The following is a 24,386-nucleotide window of genomic DNA, read 5'->3' as shown; positions in this document are numbered from 1 at the left end:
TGTTTCTGCCAATGCAGGTCACCATTTACTTCAGCGATATTGTGGGTTTTACGGCCATGTCTGCTGAAAGCACGCCGCTTCAGGTGGTTAACTTTTTGAATGATCTCTACACTGTGTTTGATCGCATCATACGTGGCTACGATGTCTACAAGGTGGAAACCATAGGCGATGCATACATGGTGGTGAGTATAAACCTAATTAATGGGTAGTTTCATAATGGACGGTACTCGTAACTAATTATTAACCGTACTTACAGGTCTCTGGCCTGCCCATCAAGAACGGTGATCGCCATGCGGGTGAGATTGCATCCATGGCCCTGGACCTGCTGCATGCGGTCAAGCAGCATCGCATTGCCCACCGACCTAATGAGACGCTTAAGCTTAGGATTGGAATGCACACGGGGCCTGTGGTTGCTGGCGTCGTGGGTCTGACCATGCCGCGGTATTGTCTCTTCGGCGATACGGTGAACACAGCTTCCCGGATGGAGAGCAACGGCGAAGCGTTAAAGATACACATATCCAACAAATGTAAACTGGCGTTGGACAAACTGGGCGGATATGTTACAGAAAAGCGTGGCCTCGTCAGTATGAAAGGAAAGGGTGAGGTGGTGACCTGGTGGTTGACGGACGCCAACGAAAAGGCCATTCAGAAGAAACCCGTGGACATGATGGATATGCCTCCACCGTTGTTCAGTCGTCCTCGCAAGAGCCCCAAATTAAATCCGGATTCGCGGCAGCCGAGCATACTGGCCATGCACTATTGCGGCACGAGCTCAAGGCGTCACTCGAGTGTGCCGCGACCTGCCGATGTTGAATCCACCTACAGCCTACAAGGCTCTGGATATCAGATGGGGCGCGAGTCGCCGCGAATGACAGCCAAGCGGCATGTGGAGCGGCCCTCACTGAACGGAATTGGCGGTCTGTCCGGCATTGGCGGCAGCAGCATTGCCGAGCGTATGAGCCACTTTGGCGGCATACTTGGCGTCGGGGACGCGTTGCTCGAGTCAACGCACGCATCTCGCAGCACGCTAAATCATTCCGAAACAAACGAAACGAACTGTGATATAAACGACGTCGTCGTTGATAGCGGGGGCATCGAGCTGGACCTAAACGGCGGTGGGGATGTTGGTGTCGGGCTGGTGCGCCAGCCAAATGCGCTGCACAAGCCACTAGCCATGGTGCGGCCGCATCGCATCATTAATGCTGCACACTTGTCCGTGTCAGCATCTGCGTCCACGCATGAGATTGGCGGCGCCAGAGTGGATGGGAACGATCAGCAGCACGACCGTCGTATCGCAGAATTGTTTCTGCGCGAGACACGTTCCATGGATCCCATGCCCATGCAGCAGCTGCGCAAGCGACATGAACGGCCTAAATTGCCGCCTTCCAAGCTATCGAAGAACAACTCGCGTTCGCTAGACACAGGCGTTTCGCTGATCAGTGGCAATCCCAATGGTGAGGCAGGCACTGGAGAACAGCAGGATGAGGATGTTCACATTGATATGGCTATCAATCCAGTGGACGCTAATGATAGCTATGATGACGATGTGGGCCTGCTGTTGCGTCGTGACAATGGACAGTTGCCCACGCTGCGGTATTCGGGCAGCTTTTCTAATGCGCCTACTATTGTGGCCACCAATCGACGGCGCACGAGTGCGAGTGCTGGAGGAGGAGCAACAGGTATGCTGTTGCCGGCACACAAACATCTGAATAACAATTGCAACGGCGGTATGACGATTGAGGATGATCTGCATTCGCCGCTGCTCCAACGCCAGGCCTCATTAACAACCCCACCTGAAGAGCTGCAATCGCATTCGAAGCGTTGGCGGTCGCTAGAGCACATGGAGCCGGGCGTAGGAGGCCATGGCAATAGTGTCAGTTATGCGCCCGACGTTGATGGGCGTCAGTCGCAGACGGGTCATGACATACAGGTAGCAGGGGGAGATTTTGCTTCAGCCTCAACGCACCGGCGAGGTGGAAAGTTTGGAAACTGGGTGGCGAATTTCTTCAAAGGCAATGGCCTGAGAAATAGCGACGCGTCCCTAAGGCGTGTCAGCATATCGCCGAGTAGTGTGCAGGGTGTGCGCAGCGCGTTTACAGATATGACGGCCACACCGAGGGATCGAGAGAGTATTGTGTAGCTAGAACGAGAATAGCGCTGATGGAGCAGGTTGGAGAATGTTACTCAGGAAAAGTGCGAGCGGGAATGAACGTCAAATATACATAAACTTTTTGGCTTCTTTGTTGTATGTAGTTATATATATAAACAACCCGATTTATGTATGTGTACCCATATATGAACTCTCCATATATTATATATTTGTAAATGTATACCCTACATGCATATTAGAGTAGCCGAAAAATCATCTAGTCACAAGGTCTTCAGACTAGTTATTGTTTTAAAATACACATGCCTATATATATAAATGTATAAACAAAATGCGTATGCAAGAAGTGAATACAAACATATTAATGTACGTTCTGTAAAAGTAGTAGCTCTATATGTATATTTGTGTATATTTATGTATCTATGTATTTACAATGCCCATTATTATAAAACACATTGGAAAACATATAGCGAAAAATTGTCTTTTTGAGATAAATCTACATAGAATGGAACAATTGCGCGCTATTGCAAACAAATTATGCTTAAAATTAGTTATTTATATTGCAAAGAGTTTAATGAAGGAAATCTTGTGTTTTGCTAGTAATTAAGTACGTGTGATGTACGTAGGCTTAAGTTAAAATAAATTTTACTAGTGTTATGACTTAGATGTGGAAGAAATTGGAGTGTGCATGTGTGTAAATTTGAAAAAAAAAATTGTTAAATTTGCCATATATATTGATGAATATAAAACAAGAACACAATAATAATTTTTGAACTCTATTTCAAATGGACCCGTCGCTTCCCCAACGGGCTGGTAACGCTGCGAGTTGAAAGTATCGTTTTAGGCATCGGGGCATCGTAAGTATTAGTACGCAATGTCACTAATAACATGTTGTATGGTTAGTGGAAGTTTGTTTTGATTGTACTTAGCAATACAATTCCACTGGAACAAATAAATGGGCTTGTTCTTTGTACATCTCTTGTTTGAAAACAACAGTATACATGTAAGTTTTCTACAATTACTTTACAATCCGACCTCGTACTTAGTGATGCACGTTATCGATGCAAGTACCATCACTAGTATCTTATCATTGTGAAAACAAAGTAATTTGTGTCGAATTTTTTTATTTTTTCGGCAGTATTCAAAATCAATTCGCGTCTACAGGTTGTAAACCAACAGAAAGTATTATTAACTTCTCCCCTTGCCTCGTTCGCCGTGTTTCTGGAATTTCTTTTGCATGTTGACAAAATAAAGTCAAACGCAAAAGAAAATCGAAACACAAAGGCAACGCATCCGCGACCTTCGCGACGCAGCCAGTGCAGTTAATTGAAATGAAAAACTACGGCGCTGGAGCCGCACAAGCCGCAGCTCCAGCTGTCAAACGCCGTACGGATAGCTATGAAGCTGCCCAGCATCATCCTCATACTCCCCCCAGCAGTGATGAGAATTCCCGCTGCGAAAGCGACGAGGACTATGAAGATCCCAAGTTGCTGCGTCGCCAGGCACAGCTGCAGTCATCAACGCCAGTGGCGGTAGCTGTGGCGGAGACATCAACCTCTGATGCTGCCCAGCTATTGGAGAGCGGTGCAACCCCCGCATTGTTATACAGCGAGGAGCGGATGAGACGCAAGCTACAGTTTTTCTTCATGAATCCTATCGAGAAATGGCAGGCGAAGCGCAAGTTTCCATACAAGTTTGTCGTTCAGGTCAGTGAATGCTACATACATACATACTTAAAAGCTTCCTTACATTGCGAACAAGCTCATAACTTTGCTGTTAATCATTATTCTCGCATCTGTGTCGCTCAATTAGTGCTTGTCGTGTGACTTAAATTCACACTCAGGGGGCGGCTTGACGTTTTCGTGCCAAATTTTTGTATCAGTTACAGCCAATTGTGACGTTCATCACAAGCGGTAGAAGTTTTTGTGTGGGATCTGCTTGCACAATACTAGTATTTGTTCAGTTTTTGTCAGTGCCGCTGGCTAAATTCCCTTTGTAATTAAAATGAATGCAATGTTTGTTCAGCCATTCAGGCACAATGCAAAGGCGCAGTTTAGACATGGTGTGGCGTCATGCCTAGAGTGCTTTTTCTTCGGCACTTACAACCTGTTCTAAACTTTGGCTTAGTTTACGACTACTACGTGTTTATCTTATCAGTTGTGCGTGTCTATTTAAAGTACGTAATATCAAAATAATCAACATATTTTAGGTGCTGATTTCTGCTGCCCCGATTTCATATACTCTTCAATATCCTGTACACATATGAAGTTTTCTCATACAACTTAAACAACTGTAAAGATTTACAGCATATATGTACATATAATAAAAATTAGTTAATACAAATTTCAAATATTCTATATAGACAGATCTGTAACGGTTTATTCGCTTTAGAATTTAATTTAGCATCGTTTTCTGTCTGATTCGATAACTGCCATTTTATTTGTGTATGGAAATATTTACTTTTTCATTAAATAAAACTACTAATATTAGCTAATATTTCAAATACAGTACATATACAAGTATAATTGAATGATGTTTTGACTAAAACTGCATATACCCGTAAATAAATAAGCAAAGTGTACAAAAAAACCCATCAGTACTATAAAATACTTATTGTTATGATTAATATCTGCTTAAGTGGATTTCAATATGTACTTTAGTTACTATGTATGATTAATTGGCGCAATTTTGGGTACGTTCTGAATAGGGAGCGGCAAAAACGGGTTGGCAAAACTAAAAGAAAAAGTCACATAATGACGCATGGCATGAAAATTATTTATAACTGCTAGCGTGTAGGCAAAGATATCGTAAATGCATATTCGCCAACAGCATGTATCAGAATATTTATATGTTTGTATATATCTATGTCCCCAGATTGTGAAGATTATTCTCGTGACGATACAGCTGTGCCTTTTTGCTCATGCCCGCTATAAGCATATTAATTATACATGGGACAATCGCATCGCCTTCTCGCATTTGTTTCTGAAGGGGTGGGACTCATCGCGCGAGGTGGAGAGCTATCCGCCCGCTGTGGGTCCCTTTGCCCTGTACGAGAAGGATGCATTCTTTCAGACTATCGATTATGCCGTCGATGGCTATTCCCGTGTAAACAGATCTATAGGCGCATACGATTATCCAACAATAGATAATTCTATGGCGCCTCTCGTGCTATGCCTACAAAACTACCGTGAAGGCACCATCTTTGGTTTCAATGAGTCGTATATCTTCAATCCAGAAATCGATGTGCTGTGCATTAAATTGCCTCCCAATGTTACCAACACAAAAGTCGAGCCATATCTGGAACAGCTCGGCATAGAAATTAACTTTGCATCGCTAGTAAGCGCTACATTAAGCTTTGAGATAAAAACTGTGAACTTTAAGCCGGATGGAGGACCACTAGCGGGTCCGGATTGCTTCAAATTCAACGTAAGCATCGACTTTAACAATCGGGATCATGATGGCCAGATGCTGCTCTCGTTGGATGCGGCAGCCACGCGCCTGAAGTGTAGAGGAGACACGGACTTCACATACGACGCGGAATTCGATACCATACTGAGAAGTATCCTAAATATTTTCGTATTGCTTACGTGTGCGGTTTCATGCGCCCTTTGCACACGAGCCCTGTGGCGTGCCTATTTATTGAGATTTACAACAATCAACTTCTTCAGGAGACAGCTAGGCAAAGAGCTGAGTTTCGATGGGCGACTGGAGTTCGTCAATTTTTGGTAAGGAACATTAATTTCGTTCTTTATTTATCGGAGGATTTTTATTTAATTTTAAATTCCTTCAAGGTATATTATGATCATCTTCAACGATGTATTACTCATCATTGGCTCTGCGTTGAAGGAGCAGATCGAAGGACGCTTTGTTGTTGTGGATCAGTGGGATACCTGTTCGCTGTTCTTAGGCGTAGGAAATCTGTTAGTCTGGTTCGGTGTGTTGCGTTATTTGGGCTTCTTTAAGACCTACAATGTTGTCATTTTGGTGCTTAAAAAGGCGGCACCGAAAATCTTGCGTTTCCTTATTGCTGCCCTACTTATATATGCGGGATTTGCATTTTGTGGCTGGCTAATACTTGGGCCTTATCACCTGAAGTTCCGCTCTCTGGCCACCACTTCAGAGTGCCTCTTCTCGTTAATTAATGGCGACGATATGTTTGCCACCTTCGCCACCCTATCGATCAAGGCCGACTGGCTGTGGTGGTTCTGTCAAATCTACCTGTACTCCTTTATTTCTCTCTACATATATGTGGTGCTGTCCCTCTTCATCTCAGTCATCATTGACGCATACGAAACGATCAAGGAGTACTACAAGAAGGGCTTCCCAGAGTCGGATCTCAAGCAGTTTGTTGGCACACGCACTCAGGAAGACATCAGCTCAGGCGTATTTATGAACGATATGGATGACTTTGATCAGACAACTTTCCTGGATGTTGTGCGCAACGTTTGCTGCTGTGCCTGTTGCCGACGACGCCCGGAAGAGTCCAACAATGGTGCCACAGGCTATACCAGCCTGTCAAGTATTCTAAAGTAATATTAGAAATTTTGTTGCATTCTAACGCTTGTAGTTTAGTCAGCAAATATGTATGTACAAATGCAAATTTATTTGCGTTGAAAGTTGTGTAGTTAGCTGTTTGTACATTTAATTTAATATGTATGTATTTGTTAGCATTTTGTTTTACTTATCTCAAATTTATCACCAAAGTTTACTGCAGAAAATGCCTAATGAAATGAAAACCCGAAAGTACGTACCTTTGAGAATCGAAAATTGTGCCACCGTATAAGTCAAAGAAGATCGAAGTAATAACTAACGAAAAACGAAAGATATTAATAAACTCTGTGTGTGATATAATGCAGGAAGAGAACAATGCAATTCGAAATGCTTAGATGACGGAATATGACTATTCTTTTGAAAATATTTGGAAAATGATGCAAACAAGTTTACGTACTATGGAATTCACGGGAATTAAGAAACTAATCATAAATATATATTAAGATATAAAGTCCATTTACCTATTTATATACTTATCTGTACAGAAAACGTTTGTTGCAATGCATATATTCATAAAAATATATGCGTTCTAAAATAAAAAATATTAATTTACGTATTCAATTAGATGAAATAAAAAGACGTATTGTTTATAAATTCCTTTGTGTACTTCCAAATAAAATCGACGTTTACACCAAACATCCTGAAGTCTATTGTTTTCACCCAATTATTAGATTGGGCATACGCATGTATGTATGTACCTACATACTTTTCAAAAGCAAAACAATTGCATTTCGGATTTGTTTTTATTTTGATGTATTATTTAGGCTCCTTTTGCGCGCCGAATAAACTAACTTGCTTTACAAATGTGCAGAACATCTCGTTGAGTATAATATTTTTAAATTGTAACAGTGCACGGCCGTGTGGCGAGGATCGCTCGATTGCTTTTACTATCGATTTTCATGCAACCATTACATTATAATTATATTTTATCAAAACCTAAATAATTGCTGATGTAAATTCCTCAAAAACCAGAAAACTTTTTAAACTGAATAGGATCAATTTTGTTTTCCAATGATTCGATTTCGGAAATTGGAACAGCCATGAGAATTTAACAATATTGTCAATGGCATATAAGCCAAGTAAAAATCAAAAACTTCACAAGCCTTTTTAAATAAATGTCAAAGCAAAAGTAAAAGAAATTAAAATTTTTTATAATTTAACTGACTACTATAATGCATTGTCTTGCTGCAAGCCTGCAATTTTGCTCACAAGCAGACAAAAGCTTTTTGATGTGAAAAGCGCATAGAATATTTCTACAGAGTGGCAACATACCATATTGAATTGTTTAGGTGGCAACCTACCGTTGGTATCGATGCGGCCATTCATTGACTTTTTTGCAACACAGAAACACGGAGAACTGCGAATCACAGCAACTAAATTTAAGTGCCAGCATAAACATTAATTTTTTATGCACAATTGCTGGAATAACGAACAAAATAAATTGAATGGTAAAGTAATAGAACAGTTATCACATTAAATGCGTGTGCCTTAAGAACTACCGTTCAATGCTGTTTGTGCGATGTACATTGTCTTGCCAGTAGCTAACAAGACAAGGTGCCTGTTGTGTGAAATTAGCTTCTATGGTTGTGTAATTTTCGGAAAGTGCCGAGCAACAACAAAACAATCGCCTGACAAATTTTGCCAGCTATCACAGTGTGCGGTGTGTCTAGATGACGTATGCATTGGTATAGAAATATATAAATGTACATAAATACGTACAAACATATGTATATCGATATGTGAATGTGTACAGATTTACAATAAATACTTGCGAATAAGTTCAACTCTTTGTTGCCGCTGCGTCCTTTTAAATACATCTACATATGTTTGGGTACTTAAATGTATATGTGTGAAGGAGCTATGTCAACAGTTTTGACTTTATTTTTGACATCAAACAATTGCGTGATCAAATCTTTAATTTTCGGCAATAATATTGTTCACTAAATTTATCGTGACACTAACAACAGTTCTTTTATTTGTAGGCTTTAACCTCAAAAGCGGGCTTGAACTCAAAATTCCCCATACGTAACGTTGTACCAACAACAAAACGGCAATAAGAACTACAATAGCATAAAGAAACAACAACTACGACAACTAATCCAAAGGTACATCTTAGAAAGTGTATCGGAAATTCAAAATTATAATATTGAAGTTCTCTGGAATTGGATAAACAACAACTTATCACGCCCGCAGCCGCTTCGACACAAACAACATGAATGCACTACTGCGTCATAAGGGGCCGAATGCGAGATCAAACCACATTATCCAAAATTTCTACAAGCGCTGTAAGTCCCAACCCATAACAAACACGAACAAAAAATCAGACAAAAACAAAAACGCAATGCCAAGGCTGAAAAGTTTCCATTGATTTTACGTACAACCACTAAACCTGACAATGTGTGTGTATGTACATATGTATGTGTCCCTCGCGTGATATGTGTGTGCGTTTGCTATCCAATACTTATTTTGTTTTGACTACCTCCGCATTCGGCAAGCACAGCTGTTTCGTTGCAACGCCATTCCATATTGTTTCGTCCCTTATAAAAGTGCGTTGCAAAAACAATGCCATACAGGGTGCATTCATCAACAGTTAATCTATCTACCTGGCCTTGTTAGACACGCTCAGGTGATATCACCTGCTCAACTTGTTGCTGTCATTCACATTTTTACTGCTAATTTAATTTACATGCTTTGTTTTCACGTTTTCTTGTTTGCTTGCCGAAAAAACTTCTGTATGTACATATACATCGGTCGTTATATTTGGACTTTTGAAACGTTCCCTTCTGCCTTATCTATGAAATCTCAAATTGTTGTAAATAATTTTGGCTTATATGTGACGCACAAAATAATTAAGGGGTGGGAATATTGTATGTATGTACATTAATTATTAACACATACATATATATATTGAAAAAATAAACATCTTGAATGTATTGCGAGCGAAAAAAACCGGAACATTTATTTTATATCGTGTACACAACGTCAGCAAAGGCAGAAGAATAACGACTCATACATACATGTACATTTGTATGTATGTACAGGTGCGCAAAAATAGGCAGACAGACTGACGCCGTGACTATCGCACAAATACCCCAACACCCTGTACATTGCGTCCAGTCCAACGCAAATAAACCAAACTGCTCTTTCCTCTCACTTTCTTGACTGCAATCGTTGCATTTATCTTTTAATTTGTTCATCGCACTGTTACCTTGAGCTTGTTTACATTGAATGTGATGAATTATTTAAGGAAAGCATTTGAAAATCTGCCAAATACCCACCAAATGAAAAAGGAAAAGTGAATTAAGTGAAACTAACATGGCGGCTAGCGAACATTTTTCAATGCATCGCACTTTCTTTTTTGATACTTGTGAGAAAGAAAATTCAGAAATTTACGCTTTTATTCTTAAGTACATACATACGTATGTACACGTATATATGTATATACTATACAAACTTACGTTCGTAGATAGGCATTCATATTAATTTCCTTGCATAAGAAACCTTTGTGCCATTTCAGCAATCCAAGTGCTCATTTTTTAGCCTTTGTTTTTGTGTTCGTTTTTATTTATCAATTTGTCGGCTGATCGCGACGTAATCAAGTGGAAAGTTCTGTTGATAAAGTAATAGGTGTTTAGCATTATTGTTGTTCTTCTTATACATGATTAATAATTTATTGGTATTGTTTTACATTTTGTGGCCCACTTAAAATAGCCGGCTACATTTCGACCTTTTCAATAAATTTGAACACAAACCTCTTTTCGTCGACCCTCTGTAATGTATTTTAGTACGATGTTTGCATTGGGGCCGCACCGAGTCAACACATTAATGTGGTCTAATAGCCGGTGCCAAGAGTCAAAAATTCTTTTTTTACGTTTTAAATTGTTTTCCCAGAACTTATTGGGACATTAAAAGTTTGAATATTTTTCTAAAGGGTGTGCACAACACTTTAACGGAATATTTTTTTAAAAGCAACAGAAATAAATACGTGTAGTATATGTTTGTAATTGATGTTTATGGTCCTTTAACGAATTGCATTCTCTTTCGTGTCGACGCAAGTTGACTCATTGGAATCGAACCACTTAACCTTTATTTACTAAATTGCAATTTAAGTCGGTCCTTTGACTTCTAAGCGCCAACTGACTGTTTCTTCAAAAAAAATAAATTTAATAATCTATCCAATTGATTAACTAATTCAATGCTCTCATCTGCCATCTCAGATCTCCGAACGAATTACTGCGTCTGTTGCGCAACGAAACACAATGCAGAACAGACGTCTGGACGGCGTGCACAGATCCTGCAGAATAAGAAACACCCCACTGTGATAGAAACGGCTTCGATTTCTTCATTTCATGTGCCCCTGCGATATCATCATCCGTACTCCAGCTATGGTATTCGGCATCTTCACGTTTCGCGAGCTCTTCATGAGGCGTCCCAATCAAAAGTGGATGCCACAGTGAAAAAGCTGAAAAATCAACAAAAAGAGAAAGTCGAGGAGATCATGAAGGAAGTGGCCAATGGGCAGCCAGCAACTACTACGACAGCCGCAGCAACTGCGACCAGTGCAGCAGCTGGCGTAATGAAAGAAAGTACAAAAGGCTCGGCGACAGCGCAGGTAGCAGTAGCTGAGGCAGCCCCGAACACAATAGTAAAAACAAAACCCAAAAAGCCAATGCAACAAGTCATTTGGGAGGAAATATTGCACTATTACCATGGCTTTCGGCTCCTGTTTATTGATGTGGCGATCAGCACGAAGCTATTGTGGCGAGTACTTAATGGCAAAACAATGACGCGCCGTGAGAATAAACAATTGATGCGCACCACCTCAGATCTGTTTCGACTCATACCCTTCTCAGTCTTCATTGTGGTGCCCTTCATGGAGTTACTATTGCCTGTCTTTATCAAATTCTTTCCTGGCATGTTGCCCTCGACGTTCCAAACAGCAAAGGATCGGCAGGAGCGCTTGCGTCAGTCCTTGGGAGTGCGCCTGGAAGTAGCCAAGTTTTTACAAAAAACGCTCGGCCAAATGCCAGTACAGCACAAAGAGCACAAAAGCCAAGAGGCTAAAGACTTCGAAGATTTCTTTCGTAGGATTCGCAGCCCCAACGAATATGTGGGCAATGAAGAAATCATTAAGTATGCCAAACGCTTTGATGATGAGATCACATTAGATTCGCTATCGAGGGAGCAACTTGCTGCGCTTTGTCGTGTTCTAGAGCTCAACACGATCGGGACCACGATGCTGTTAAGATTCCAGTTGCGTCTCAAGTTACGCTCGCTGGCCACTGATGATCGTGTAATAGCACGTGAGGGCGTCGATTCGCTTGATCTCTTTGAACTTCAGCAAGCGTGCAAGGCCCGAGGCATGCGAGCTTACGGTCTTACAGCGGAGCGTTTGCGCTTTCAGCTTAAAGAATGGATAGATCTGTCCCTAAACGAGCAGGTTCCACCCACCTTGTTGCTGCTTTCGCGCGCCATGCTTATCTCGGACGATAGCATCACCACCGATAAACTCAAGGAGACGATGCGCGTGTTGCCAGACGCAGTAGCCGCTCACACTCGTCATGCTATTGGTGAACGAGAAGGTAAGGTGGACAATAAGACGAAGATCCAGGTCATACAAGAGGAAGAGCGTAGGATCAAAGAAGAACGTCTGGAGGAACAAGAGGAGAAGATCGCCAAGCGATCGGCGATCAAGGAGGACATACCAGCGCCCTACGTTTATGCTGAGGATCTAGCAAAGGCAAAAGTGTTGGATTCTACCTTAGACTGTCTAGACAGCAAGCCAGAAAAGGAAGCAGATGGAATTTCCTCTACGGATGTGCAGCTGCTTTCCGACGCATTGAAGTCATTATCCACTGACAAACAACTGGTTGTTGAAAAAGAGACGATCAAGGAGTTAAAGGAGGAACTACGTGACTACAAGGACGATGTCGAGGAGCTGCATGAGGTGCGGCAAGTGGTTAAGGAGCCGGTGCGCGAAAGTCGGGCTGCCAAACTATTGTATAACCGTGTGAACAAGATGATATCGCAGCTCGATACTGTTCTGCACGATTTGGAGAACCGTCAAGCGCACATAAAGAAGGTCGAAACCAGTGGTTATTCATCAGTTGCAGCGCCGCGTGCAGAAGTGGTGCACATCGACGAGCTGGTGGCCACCATTCGTCGTATGAAGGAATCCTCAGATGAGGAACGATTCAAAGTGGTTGAAGATCTGATGGTTAAGCTAGACGCGGACAAGGATGGTGCCATTTCGGTGCATGAGATCACAAAAGTCGTGCAAAGCATCGACAGCGAGGCGACAAAAATTGACAAAAAACAGTTGGAGGAGTTCACTGATCTACTGACGAAGCAGGCCTCAAAGCGTCGTCACGAAGAAATCGTCCGTATTGATGATCTAATGCTGAACATCAAAATGGTAAGCAGGCCACCCATTATTAAGCTTTTTGTAAGAATTTTTCAAACTCAATCCCATTGTACAGCTAAAAGAAACGTCCGATGAGGCGCGCCTCAAGCACATCGAAACCGTTCTGGATAAATTCGATGCTGACAAGGATGGTGTGGTGACTGTCAATGAAATACGCAAGGTATGTTACACAAGTTGAGTTTTGAATCTCATGATAATAATCCTCTACTTCCCAGGTGCTCGAGTCTCTTGGACGAGACAATATTAAGTTGAGCGATAAGGCTATCGAAGAGCTAATTGCGTTACTCGACAAGGAGCAGATACTGCACGCTGAGCAAAAGATCGAAAAAGCCATTGCGAAGAGCATTAAGGAGGCTGAGAAACTGAAAGCAGAGGTTGAGAAGACGGACAAGGAAATGGCCAAACTAGTAGACGATATTCATGATTCGGCTAAAGAGATTCAAGATATTGCCACGGAATTGGGTGCCCTTGAAAAGGCTGAAGAAAAGGCAAATCAGCTCGTCGACAAGTTAAATGACACAGCTAAGACCCTTAAAGATGAGGTATAATTAAAATTAGAACCCAACATATTTTATTTTCAATTGATTTTACAGAAACTATAACGAATTTTTTGTTGTTTTTTTTTAGTCTGCACTTGAAAAGGCGAAAAAGAAGGCAAATCTAAATGTTGATGAGTTAAAGGACGTAGCCAAAGGCCTTAAAGTTGAGGTACTATTCAAATAAAAACCCAACATATTCAAACCAAGTTAATACAATTAATTCTCGAACCCGAATTTGTTTTAAGTCATTAATAATCCTAAAACTTAATAACAATTTATATTTTTCACTTACAGCCCGCGCATAAGGATATGGCCAAAATATTGAAGGACAACGCCAAGGAACTAAATCCACAGCCCCCAGCTGACGATAAGCCCGGTTCCAATGCTCCAAACAAACGTACACCGCCCAAAGCCTCGGGGGGCACAAACCAACCTTTTGGCGGAGGTGAGGCGCCTAAGATGGGTACAACGAACAGTACCAGAGGATCGGGAATACCGACCTCCGATGCTGTGATTCGCGAAGCGGCCGAACGGCAGATAGAAAAACTGCTGCCAACAACCGAAATAAGCGTTCCACCAACGATACCAACAAGTCCGCCCTCACCGTCAGCCAAGCCAAAACCACCTGCATCCACAAAGGCCACCGCCACCGTTTCGACAGCTGCATTGCCCCAGGATAGCGTAAAGAAGGTTCTCTGATATGGATCTACGCCGGCTAACGCTGGCAAAGCCACAACGACAATAAGGACGAAGAAGGGGAAGACAACGACAACCATTAAAAATGATGAAAATTTACCTGAAACTGAGCGATAAACTATCCAACGCATTCAATAACGTTTGTCGAATCTGTCAGCATCACTGTTTGACTGACATTTTGTCAGCATTGCGAATGTAATTGCGCCGATTGTACCCAATTAATTGAGTTACTAATAGTGCGGAAACTCAAATCTATTCGTAAAGAAAATTTTAACTGTGTATTTAACTCTAATCTAATGGGCAGTTTGCCATTTTTTCGATTGTCGCACGAGGCTTTAGGTTGAATATAATTATTTATTAGTAAGCTTAAAGCAGAATGAACGAAAAGTATATCGGTAATTGAAAAAACTGGATTCAAGTATAGGTTCTAATCTAATATTGATATAATTAAATTCCAAAGTATAGCACAAATAACGATAACAAAGAACAAGAAAGTTATTTGCCAACCAAATTAAGCAAACACGGGTGCAAGCTTAAAAAGTTTCGACTTCTATTGAACTATTTAATGCGAGCTCATATGAGCGATCTACTTATACATATATGTCCTGATTTGCAATGCATTAGTTTTAGAATAATTGTGCTTAACCAACACCTCCACCTGTCTTCTTTTGCTGTCACAAGGGTGATCCACATTTTGAGCGATTGTGGTTGTTAGGCAAAGTGCTATTTTACATTTTATAATTTCTATTATGTACACCAACAAATGAGTTATGTTGAAATGAAAATATTTGAATGGTTAACTTAGCGTAAAAACCACGTGATAATTTAAAAAAAAATAAACATTTTGCTTAAGCATAAATTAATAATTAGGTACAAATAATTTGTGAAAAGAATTTCGCGACTTGAAGTGTAATAAAAGTTAGTACAAAAATAGTGCTGACAACAGCATATCCCATCGTCAATATTTTGTGGGAAATCTGCGGATATATCTTATCGAATACTGCCACGATCTTGGTGAATGTGTGCCTGTTTAGTCTGGTTTATTTGTCTTAACGCTTTCGGGGTGATTTTTTGCTTAAGCCTGGGTTAAAAATATATAAATACTGATATTATCCCGATACGCAAATATATTGAACTGGCCTGTCCTTGCGGACGGACATGTCTAGATCGATTTCTCTTTATATACTTTATAGGGTCGGAGAAGCTTCCTGCTTCTTACGTGTACTTTGTTTGCACAGGCCAAGCTGTGAATAACATACGTCATCACGTTTGCTGGTTTGCACTGCCCAAGTTGGCGGCGCCCTTTGAACGACACTTTAACCAGCATTGTCTATCAGGTGAACATAAATGAGCAGTAGGCAACTGCATTGCTTGTTTATTTAAAGTTAAACAGCTGATCTTTGTTTACATTTCGGGCAGCACCGTTAGAATTGCAATTGTTTACATTTGAAGTGCAGCCAATAGGAAAGCCCCAATTTGTTTACGTTTCGCAAAGCACCGTAAGGATCGCGATTGTTTACATATGAAGAGCAACCAACTTCACTTTGCTTACTTTTTGTTTTGCTTACATTCAGAATTTAAATCCCAGCCGGGTTATTTACTTGCCGTTCACTTATGCTCGCCTGGTGTATGAATACCCGAATTGAATGCAAATTTCATATCCAAACCGAAAAAATTAAATTTCCCAACCGCCCAAGTTGGCCTTTTAACGACGCATAAACCCGCACTATCTACCAGGCGAACATAAATGGACAGTAGGCAGCTTGTTTATTTAAAGCTAAACAGCTGACTTTTGTTTACTTTTCGCAATGCACCGTAAGATCGCGTTTGTTTACATTTGTAATGCAGCCAATGGGAGAGCCCCAATTTGTTTACGTTTCGCAAGGCACCGTAAGGATCGCGTTTGTTTACTTTTGAAGAGCAACCAACTTCACTTTATTTAATTTTTGTTTTGCTTACATTCAGAGTTTAAATCCCAGTCGGCTCGCTTACTTGCTGGAGATCAAAATAACTTGACACTAGCGAATTATAGACATCCAAAAGGATTATTTACGTGGAATTTTCCATTTCTAACGAATTAAAAAATACCTATAGCAGGCAAGCTGGGGCTTTGAAAGCTATTAAATATTAAAGCCCAATTTTTAATAATGTTATCAATGTATACATATGTTTATAGGTAAATGGTTATTAATATTACAAATATTTATTGCGTCGATATTATGTTGCGCATTTGGCGAATGGCCGTAACCAGACGTGGCTCACAGCCGCTGCTAAGTATCAGATATTGATCCGGAGCGGCCTTAAGTAGAATTAAAATGTGGGACAACTGCAAATTGATGTTCAAACCTAACTCCTCCAATACATTGGACAAGTACTCAATATCGACTGCCAGTTGGGTGGCTGCCGAGGCGGGCAGAGACTTGATTTGCAGAATCTGCGCTTGATATAGCACGCAGCACTGTTCAACGACGAGCGAAAGGAGCACATCCGCACAGGGTATGGACTGGATATACTTGATATTGCACAGCTCCAAGGCCTGTTTCAGCAGTGCCGACGGTGAGAGTAACAACGGTTCCAAATGTTGCGGCAGTGTGAGCAAATATTGGCCAATTTGTGTGATGCATTCCTGGGGCGCAAAGCTGAAGGCGGGCAGGTCCATGGCCGCAGAAGGATGGGCCTGCGCATCGACTGGCGGTCGAATGTGGGCCAAATGAACCTCGATAGGCTGCAGTAAAATGTTCAGGGTAATGTCGTGCGTCTCAGTAAAGTGCGTCTTGAGGCTACTGTAGACTTGTGGAAATATACCCAGGGTGTCAACATTGGTCGCTGTGGCGGTGGCCTCGGCGCGCTTCTGTTGATAGTCAGCAATGCTGGCGAGGAGCTGTTGTTGTGCCGCTCGATCATACGTCCGATAGATGCTGATAGCGCTTCCGTTCGCACTTTGCTGCAGTCGTTCCGACAATGTGGACATGCGCGTGTGCAGCATCTCTTCGAATTTGTGGAGCTGCAACTGAAAGTCGGCCAGACATTGCAATTGGGACATGGTGTACTGGAGCAGCGACCAATTCTCACTGCGCGCCGTCTCACTGCTGCTGCCCACGCTCAAGCTAAGCTGACGCTGCGATTTGCTGAAGCTCTCTAACTGGCGCTTGAAAATTCCATTTAGCAGCGTTACGAGTTTGCAAAGGGCGAGGTCGTTGGTGATATCGGAACAGCGGACGCATGCCTGCTGCAACCATTCGTATAACTTCCGTGTGCTCTCCTCCAGATGACGCACTGCTTCGCTGGGCGTGGACTGGTTCGCCAGTAGCCGATCCACTTGCGTGGATAATTGTGTCTCTTCCAACCGCGGATACTGCTGTATGAACTTATAGAAATACTCGTAGATTGCATCGCCCAGTTGACTCATCAAATCCGCCGGCAGTTTGATGTTGGACTGCGCCAGAAATGCGTTCAGATGCAGTACAAAACTATCATTGGCTTGGGCGAACTGGGCGAGAAGTTCCAGGCGCTCGTTGGATGTCTTCAGCAATTGCAAAATATGGGCATCACGTGTAGGTTGCAATGCCGGCAGCAGTTCGGCAATGACCCGAAAAGGCTGTGCCTGTCCTTCGGCCGGATCATCATTAAACAGCTGAGTACACCACTTGAGCTGACGCTGGCAATGCTCCAGCAACTGATCATAGTAGAGTGTAAGGAAATGTTGCTGCTGTTGTTGCGTTTCGGCTGCCTGTAGCTCCAGCGTTTGCTTCCACTGTTGCTGCAACGTATTCTTTTGCACGGCTCGGTAATATTGCTGGAGCTGAGGCAGGCGCTGGATGCTGGTGAAGATCTGCACATAGCGCTGTGCCTGCTCCAGATGCGATTCGGCGAAACATTGCACCACGCTGGGCGAGGCCAAAGCCTCAAGCCGATTCTTGAAATCCTCAACCTGAGTGAGACGCTCCGCATGGCCGGGCAGTTGTTCCTGAGCTTGCAGAGATTTTTGGAGCTGCGCCAGCTTTTCACAAGCCCCTTTCAGATCGTTGCGCTCGAAACAATCCTCTAGTTCGGCCAAAAGATTGCCCCAGCCATCGGATTCCTGCAGGGATTCTTTTGCTGCTTGGAGTTTTGTTTGCATAGCATTGAGGCGCTCCAATGTGGCCATGCAATCACCTGTCTCGTCCTGGACGGCCGCAACTTCCTGGCGCATGGCACTCATACGCTTCTGCAGCTGCTCAACATCGGTTTGCAGCGTTGCCGCCTCCTTGGCGATTCGCGGCATACTCGCCACTACCTGCTGACTAGACTCCTCGACAGCATAATTTACTTGTTGCACATAAAGCTGTAACTTGGACACGTAGCTCTGAATAAAAGCCAAAGACGTGGCTGCCGGATCCGGCTCAGCAGCGCTTCCCGCTAAGCCGGCGTTTTCTTCGATGTATTTCTTGTAGTTTGCATTTATCCACTCGGCAGCGCTAAAGTTGTCCTCCGACAAGGCGGATATATCCATTTTTAAACTACAGCACAATTTACACAAAATGTAAGGAATGTTTATGAATTGCAATTAGCTGTGCTGCTTCTTCCTACTTTTTGACATTCGCAATGAACACTCGACGAACAGCTGTTTTAAAATCAAAAAGTAACAGGTATCTTAAGCTGCGCTATGTTAAATTACTGTTGAATAACATAGCATTTTCCTCATCCTTTTCCCACTTATTTAATAATTATGTATACTTTTTACCTGTATATATGTATATTAATATTTGTTCAATACAATATTAAATGTTCGACTAGCGAATACCGCAGTTTTTGCTTTGACCAACTACAAGTATTTTTTTGCTTAAGAATAAGTCAAAAGCATCCCCTTTGCCACCTCCTGCACCTTTTCAGCACCGACCAATTGTTCCGAAATCTTCAACGCAAAGTCATAGGCTGTACCGGGACCACGACTAGTTATGAGATTACCATCCTGGACAACATTCTTGTCATCGACATAGCTGAAATTTACCATCTTAGTAGGACTACCCATATATTAATATTGACTGCACTCACCTGTACTTGTCTTCCAATTGCTTTTTCATCGCTGGGTAGCTAGTAAGAGTTTTACCACAGGCAATGCCATGAGCCGCCAAAGCTGTTGGGGCAGCGCAAATAGCTGCGATGAAACGTCCATCGCCCTCCTGCGCACGCAATAGCTCGCCCACTATTTGTGAATCAGCCATCGCCTTGGATCCCCCAAGGCCACCTGGCAGCACAACAACATCATACTTCTGGGCCACTGCAGTCTCTAGTGATGTGTCTGGTAATATAACAATGTCACGGGAACACTTCACTGGGTCCGGACCATTCAGACCTGCAACTGTGACAGCAATCTGCAAGCGAAATCGACTAAATTGGTAAATGCTGATATAAGGCGGTCAAAACTTACGCCCGCACGACGCAGCACGTCAGCGGCAATCGTGAATTCCATTTCCTCGGCACCGGGAGCCAATATTATCAACGCGGTCTTCGACATATTGCAATTGGAATACTGCAAGGAGGGAAATTGTGCGCTTGGGCCGGCTTTAGATTTCCTCCAAAAAATACTATTTATACCAATGTTAAATGACCTTCGCAGTGTACTAAACATGGCTGACGGTAACAGCTGTTTTAAGGCTTTTTATATTAAATGTTATTTTAACGAGGTGGCAACTGGGTTTGATTTTGATGTGCTTATTTCGACTTTTTAATATTGTTTTTACATTTTGTTTTTTAAATTAGCTGTCAATCAAACCGTATTTAAAGTACAGTGTAACTCAAAACAATTTTTCACAATTCTTTTATCAGCGCCTACTAACGGGCTAAATAAAGCCAAACGCCAAAATGCACCGTCAAAGATTTTGCAGAAATGAGAACACAGTTCTTTTTATATAAATGCTGCCTTATTAGTGAAATGCTGTAATATGATGCGTCAAAATATGCAATAGCTCGTAAGGAGTTGATACAAAGTTTGTTCCAGTGAGCGGGGCTGTGGCCGTCGCTGAATTGCTGCTCAGCACATAAGATGTCTCTGGCTGTTGACCTAAGCAGCAGCAACAGCAAACCCTCCGGAGGCGACAGCGACAGTGGCACTGCTTATCAACCATTGGAGAGCAACGAAAGGTCGCATCATCAACGGCACAGCATGGGTGTCTCGTGGTTGCGTCAGTATCGCCTGTATAAGGTGACAATACTCATATTGTTGTTGCTGGTACTGTTGCCTTTGTTGGCGCATCGCAAGCTCTTGAATGTGAGAATGATACACAATTTATTATTTATAGCTAACAATATTATATCATGAATTGTTATTACTTAACAGGCAGAGCAGGATACGCCACCTACGGATGTGCATCGAAGTAGACCATTGCTAGACGCTTACGAGGATTTCAGTGCCATGCGGGCAACCGATTTAAAGATGCGCATTGAAGAGATGCTTAGAATCAAAGTCAGTGTTTAATGAGTGTAATTAAAGCGAAATTTGTATTAACGACTTCTTTCATCCGACAGAGCACCGTTTCCGTAGAGCTGCGAGAACTTGAGTCACGTCGCCAAAAACTTCAGTCGGATATTAGTCAGTACAATCAGAAGATCGAGGAGCATAAGCAAGAATTACAACGCGAACAAACTGAGCTAGATCGCCTTCAAATCTCTGTGGCGCAAGCACAGGTGGCCCAACGTGAGGCTGTGCAGCGTAATACACCGGACTTGGCATTGCCGCGCACTCTTTTCCCCAACTCGCTGCCACGTAAAATGAACCCTGTAGCCAGCGGAGTGAGCCAATCTTGCGAGATGCACAATTGCTTCGATCATTCACGTTGCAGTCTCACTTCCGGTTTTCCCGTCTACCTCTACGATCCGGATGTGTATAACGTGCAGCGGGCCGGTTACGATATCGATGGTTTTTTGAAAACGACGCTTAAGCAAACATTGGGTTACAATGCGCACATTGTGCACGATCCGAAGCATGCTTGCATTTATCTGGTGTTGGTGGGCGAGGCGCTTTTGGAGCAAGATTTGTTGCGCAACAACCGCTACGCTGCGCAGGAGGCGGAACATCAACAGCTGCGCACCACGGCTCCGAGTCAAGTCGGTAATGAAGGCGCCTCACCCATTGACATGCAACGCCTGTATAAGCTGCCTTATTGGGGTGGCGATGGACGCAATCACGTATTGTTAAATTTGGCGCGACGTGACCTGAACTCACGTCGGACCAATGCACTGCTCCAACAGAACACCATGCGCGCCATTGTCGTGCAGAGTGCCTTCGAACGTGAACAATTTCGGCCCAACTACGACCTTATTGTGCCGCCCATATTGGGACCACCTGGCGGTGATGTATGGCAGGAATGTGCCAGCATGGTGCCAGCACGCCGCAAATATCTGCTCACGTTTCAAGGTGAGCTGCGTCCACTATTGGAGGAGCCTCAGATGGGTACCCATCCCCTGGACGACTTCATATTGGAACACTTGAAAGATATGTCCAAAGGTGCCACTCAGGATCAATTTGTGTTGCAATTCCAATGTGTGCCAGCCACAGAGCAGCACGACTCAGATGCTGTGACCGATTGGACGCTTTGCGGATCGGATTCTTCGCGCAAGCAACTGCTAAAGGACTCTACGTTTGCATTAATTCTGCCACCGCTGTCGCAGCGCGTTAGCTCAACATTGATGCTGGCCCGACTATACGAAGCATTGCGCTCCGGTGCTGTTCCCGTCATTTTAGGTGCCGATGAATTGCGCCTTCCTTACTCTGAGACCATCGATTGGCGACGTGTGGCACTCTTATTGCCCAAGGCCCGCATTACGGAATTGCATTTCCTGCTGCGTGCAGTCCAGGATGCCGATTTATTATTACTGCGAAGACAAGGGCGCTTGATCTGGGAGCGCTATCTTAGCTCGGTGCAGGCCACAGTAGACACTGTAATTGCTAGCCTGCGTGATAGATTGGGCATACCGCCACGACCAGTGCCGCCCATTATAGCCCAGAGCGTTTTCAATAGCACATTCATACCGCTCAAGTCAGATCCGCCCGTGGGCATGGACACAGAACCGGAAGAGTCACTTGGTCCCATTGAGCCACCGTATGCAAGTCCCGCCTTTCGGCGCAACTACACAATTTTACGCATCCAGTCAAAGGAGGCCTGGAATGATTGGGTGAGTTGCCCATATATATAACACCTACTCCCACTTTTACTTAGCAGTCTGCAATTTTTCGTAGGTTGACCCCTTCTATATGTATCCACAACTACCATTCGATCCGGCTCTGCCGTCGGAAGCCAAGTTCATGGGTTCCCATACAGGTTTTCGACCGATTGGCAAGGGAATTGGTGGCGCTGGCAAAGAATTTAGCGAAGCTCTGGGTGGAAATTATCCACGAGAACAGTTTACAATTGTTATTCTCACTTACGAGCGAGAACAGGTGCTGATGGACTCGCTGGGCCGGCTCTATGGTTTACCCTATCTTCATAAGGTCGTTGTTGTCTGGAACTCGCCCAAGCCACCTCTAGATGATCTGCGCTGGCCGGACATTGGCGTGCCCGTTGCTGTCGTTCGAGCTCCACGCAATTCACTCAATAATCGCTTTCTACCCTTCGATGTGATTGAAACCGAAGCAGTTCTCTCGGTCGATGACGATGCCCATTTGCGACACGACGAAATCCTATTTGGTTTTCGTGTCTGGCGCGAGCATCGCGACCGCGTGGTCGGCTTCCCAGGCCGGTATCATGCCTGGGATCTGAGTAGCAATAACATGTGGCACTACAACTCCAACTACAGCTGCGAACTGAGCATGGTCCTTACCGGTGCTGCCTTCCTACACAAGTACTACATGTACCTGTACACATATCACCTGCCGCAGGTAAGATTTACATTTATTAATTAAACCAAAACATATCACTAGTAAGGAGTAGATGGCAGTATCTGAAAGGTTTAAAGGAATAGAGTAGAAGAGCGACACAAATCGGTAGACATGTCTGAAAAATGAACCCAACATTTCGCCATGAATTTTTATATTTCTAAGACTGTAGAACAAGCTGTGTTTTCAAATATAATTTTTATCCATACATAACCATACATTTAAATTTGTACCACTTTACAGGCCATACGCGATAAGGTGGATGAGTACATGAATTGCGAGGATATTGCAATGAATTTCCTTGTTTCGCACATTACTAGAAGACCGCCCGTAAAGGTCACATCCCGTTGGACATTCCGTTGTCCCGGGTGTCCCGTATCACTCAGCGAAGACGATACGCACTTCCAGGAACGTCACAAATGCATCAATTTCTTCAGTCAGGTAAAATCATAAGAACAAATATGTTATGCGTATGCTATATAGTATAATATGAATAATTTACAGGTCTTTGGCTATACGCCGCTGCTCAATACACAATATCGCGCCGACTCGATCCTCTTCAAGACGCGCATACCACATGACAAGCAAAAGTGCTTCAAATATATCTAGGAGCTTTGTGCTCTCATATCTCTATGAACACTTACACTTTGTCCTGCTGCCGATTAGTTCTTAAGCACAAAGTGAGCATAAGATAGATGTTAAGTCTTGTACCTTATATATATATATATATATATATATATATATATATATATATATATATATATATATATATATATTGTATCCGTGTATATAATGTGCGTGTGTGTCATTTTTTAGTCAATACTTTAAAAAAGCTTCATTTTTTTATACAACCTACTCTAACACCTTATTCGTGCATACATACATTTTTAGTCTGCACTTTTATATAAACTTCTTTGTCCATTGTGTATGTTTAATTGCTTAAGAAACTGAAGAACGTAATCTTAAATACTTTATAGGCATAGCTAATATCCACCCAGTTGAATATTAAAAAAAATACCTAGATCATTTCCTTCTGTCTAAGCAAATCAGTGTCTTAAGCATTCTTCAAATAGTGTACTAAAATTCTCATCTCAATTACTCATTTTTGAAAATACCAAAACAGTTTTGTAAGACTTTTTAATATGTTAAAATATATGTGTGTCATATCTTAATAGGCTAAGATAAGAATTGTGTTTATTATGTGTTATTAATGTT

The 24,386-nt window shown here is 42.7% G+C and overlaps 6 protein-coding genes across 9 annotated transcripts in view; 4 read left to right on the top strand and 2 right to left on the bottom strand.

The window, feature by feature from the left end:
- The window catches only part of LOC115621448 (receptor-type guanylate cyclase Gyc76C-like), a 58,528-nt gene extending 55,744 nt beyond the window's left edge, over positions 1-2,784 (top strand). For all 3 annotated transcript variants that reach the window (XM_030515114.1, XM_030515105.1, XM_030515122.1), the window contains 2 exons: positions 18-182; positions 257-2,784. In XM_030515114.1, coding sequence (XP_030370974.1) covers positions 18-182; positions 257-2,140 — 2,049 coding nt within the window. In that variant the 3' untranslated portion in view covers positions 2,141-2,784. The remainder of the gene's footprint in view (positions 1-17; positions 183-256) is intronic.
- Positions 2,785-3,259: 475 nt separating this feature from the next.
- LOC115622747 (mucolipin-3-like) lies at positions 3,260-7,214 on the top strand. 2 transcript variants are annotated; one of them, XM_030516801.1, is made up of 4 exons: positions 3,260-3,813; positions 4,982-5,832; positions 5,899-6,636; positions 6,812-7,002. In XM_030516801.1, exons 1-4 carry the CDS (start codon positions 3,439-3,441, stop codon positions 6,888-6,890), a joined length of 2,043 nt encoding a protein of 680 aa, XP_030372661.1. In that variant the 5' UTR covers positions 3,260-3,438; the 3' UTR covers positions 6,891-7,002. The 2 variants fall into 2 exon arrangements, with proteins under 2 accessions (XP_030372661.1, XP_030372669.1); XM_030516809.1 differs by having other exon boundaries at positions 5,899-7,214.
- A 746-nt stretch (positions 7,215-7,960) lies between these two features.
- LOC115623736 (mitochondrial proton/calcium exchanger protein) lies at positions 7,961-14,609 on the top strand. Its single transcript, XM_030518252.1, has 7 exons — positions 7,961-8,106; positions 8,641-8,943; positions 10,876-13,073; positions 13,138-13,242; positions 13,298-13,624; positions 13,710-13,790; positions 13,916-14,609. Exons 2-7 carry the CDS (start codon positions 8,871-8,873, stop codon positions 14,318-14,320), a joined length of 3,189 nt encoding a protein of 1,062 aa, XP_030374112.1. The 5' UTR covers positions 7,961-8,106; positions 8,641-8,870; the 3' UTR covers positions 14,321-14,609.
- A 1,799-nt stretch (positions 14,610-16,408) lies between these two features.
- Positions 16,409-18,876, bottom strand: LOC115629076 (conserved oligomeric Golgi complex subunit 7). The gene has a single exon (XM_030525396.1). It carries the CDS (start codon positions 18,807-18,809, stop codon positions 16,521-16,523), a length of 2,289 nt encoding a protein of 762 aa, XP_030381256.1. The 5' UTR covers positions 18,810-18,876; the 3' UTR covers positions 16,409-16,520.
- A 152-nt stretch (positions 18,877-19,028) lies between these two features.
- Positions 19,029-20,015, bottom strand: LOC115633760 (protein dj-1beta). Its single transcript, XM_030531235.1, has 3 exons — positions 19,728-20,015; positions 19,352-19,671; positions 19,029-19,296 (listed from the first exon to the last, which is right to left on the bottom strand). Exons 1-3 carry the CDS (start codon positions 19,926-19,928, stop codon positions 19,140-19,142), a joined length of 678 nt encoding a protein of 225 aa, XP_030387095.1. The 5' UTR covers positions 19,929-20,015; the 3' UTR covers positions 19,029-19,139.
- LOC115633759 (exostosin-3) lies at positions 19,995-23,874 on the top strand. Its single transcript, XM_030531234.1, has 7 exons — positions 19,995-20,236; positions 20,298-20,567; positions 20,637-20,762; positions 20,825-22,471; positions 22,536-23,174; positions 23,415-23,612; positions 23,676-23,874. The coding sequence occupies exons 2-7, from the start codon at positions 20,343-20,345 to the stop codon at positions 23,778-23,780; spliced, it is 2,940 nt and encodes a 979-aa protein (XP_030387094.1). The 5' UTR covers positions 19,995-20,236; positions 20,298-20,342; the 3' UTR covers positions 23,781-23,874.
- The last annotated feature ends 512 nt before the right edge of the window (positions 23,875-24,386 follow it).

Source organism: Scaptodrosophila lebanonensis, unplaced genomic scaffold, assembly GCF_003285725.1.
Source record: "Scaptodrosophila lebanonensis strain 11010-0011.00,11010-0021.00 unplaced genomic scaffold, SlebRS2 tig00000001-arrow-pilon, whole genome shotgun sequence".
Classification (NCBI taxonomy): Eukaryota; Metazoa; Arthropoda; class Insecta; order Diptera; family Drosophilidae; genus Scaptodrosophila; species Scaptodrosophila lebanonensis.
Note: the sequence above shows the minus strand (reverse complement) of the source record. Positions and strands in the feature narration are given on the sequence as shown.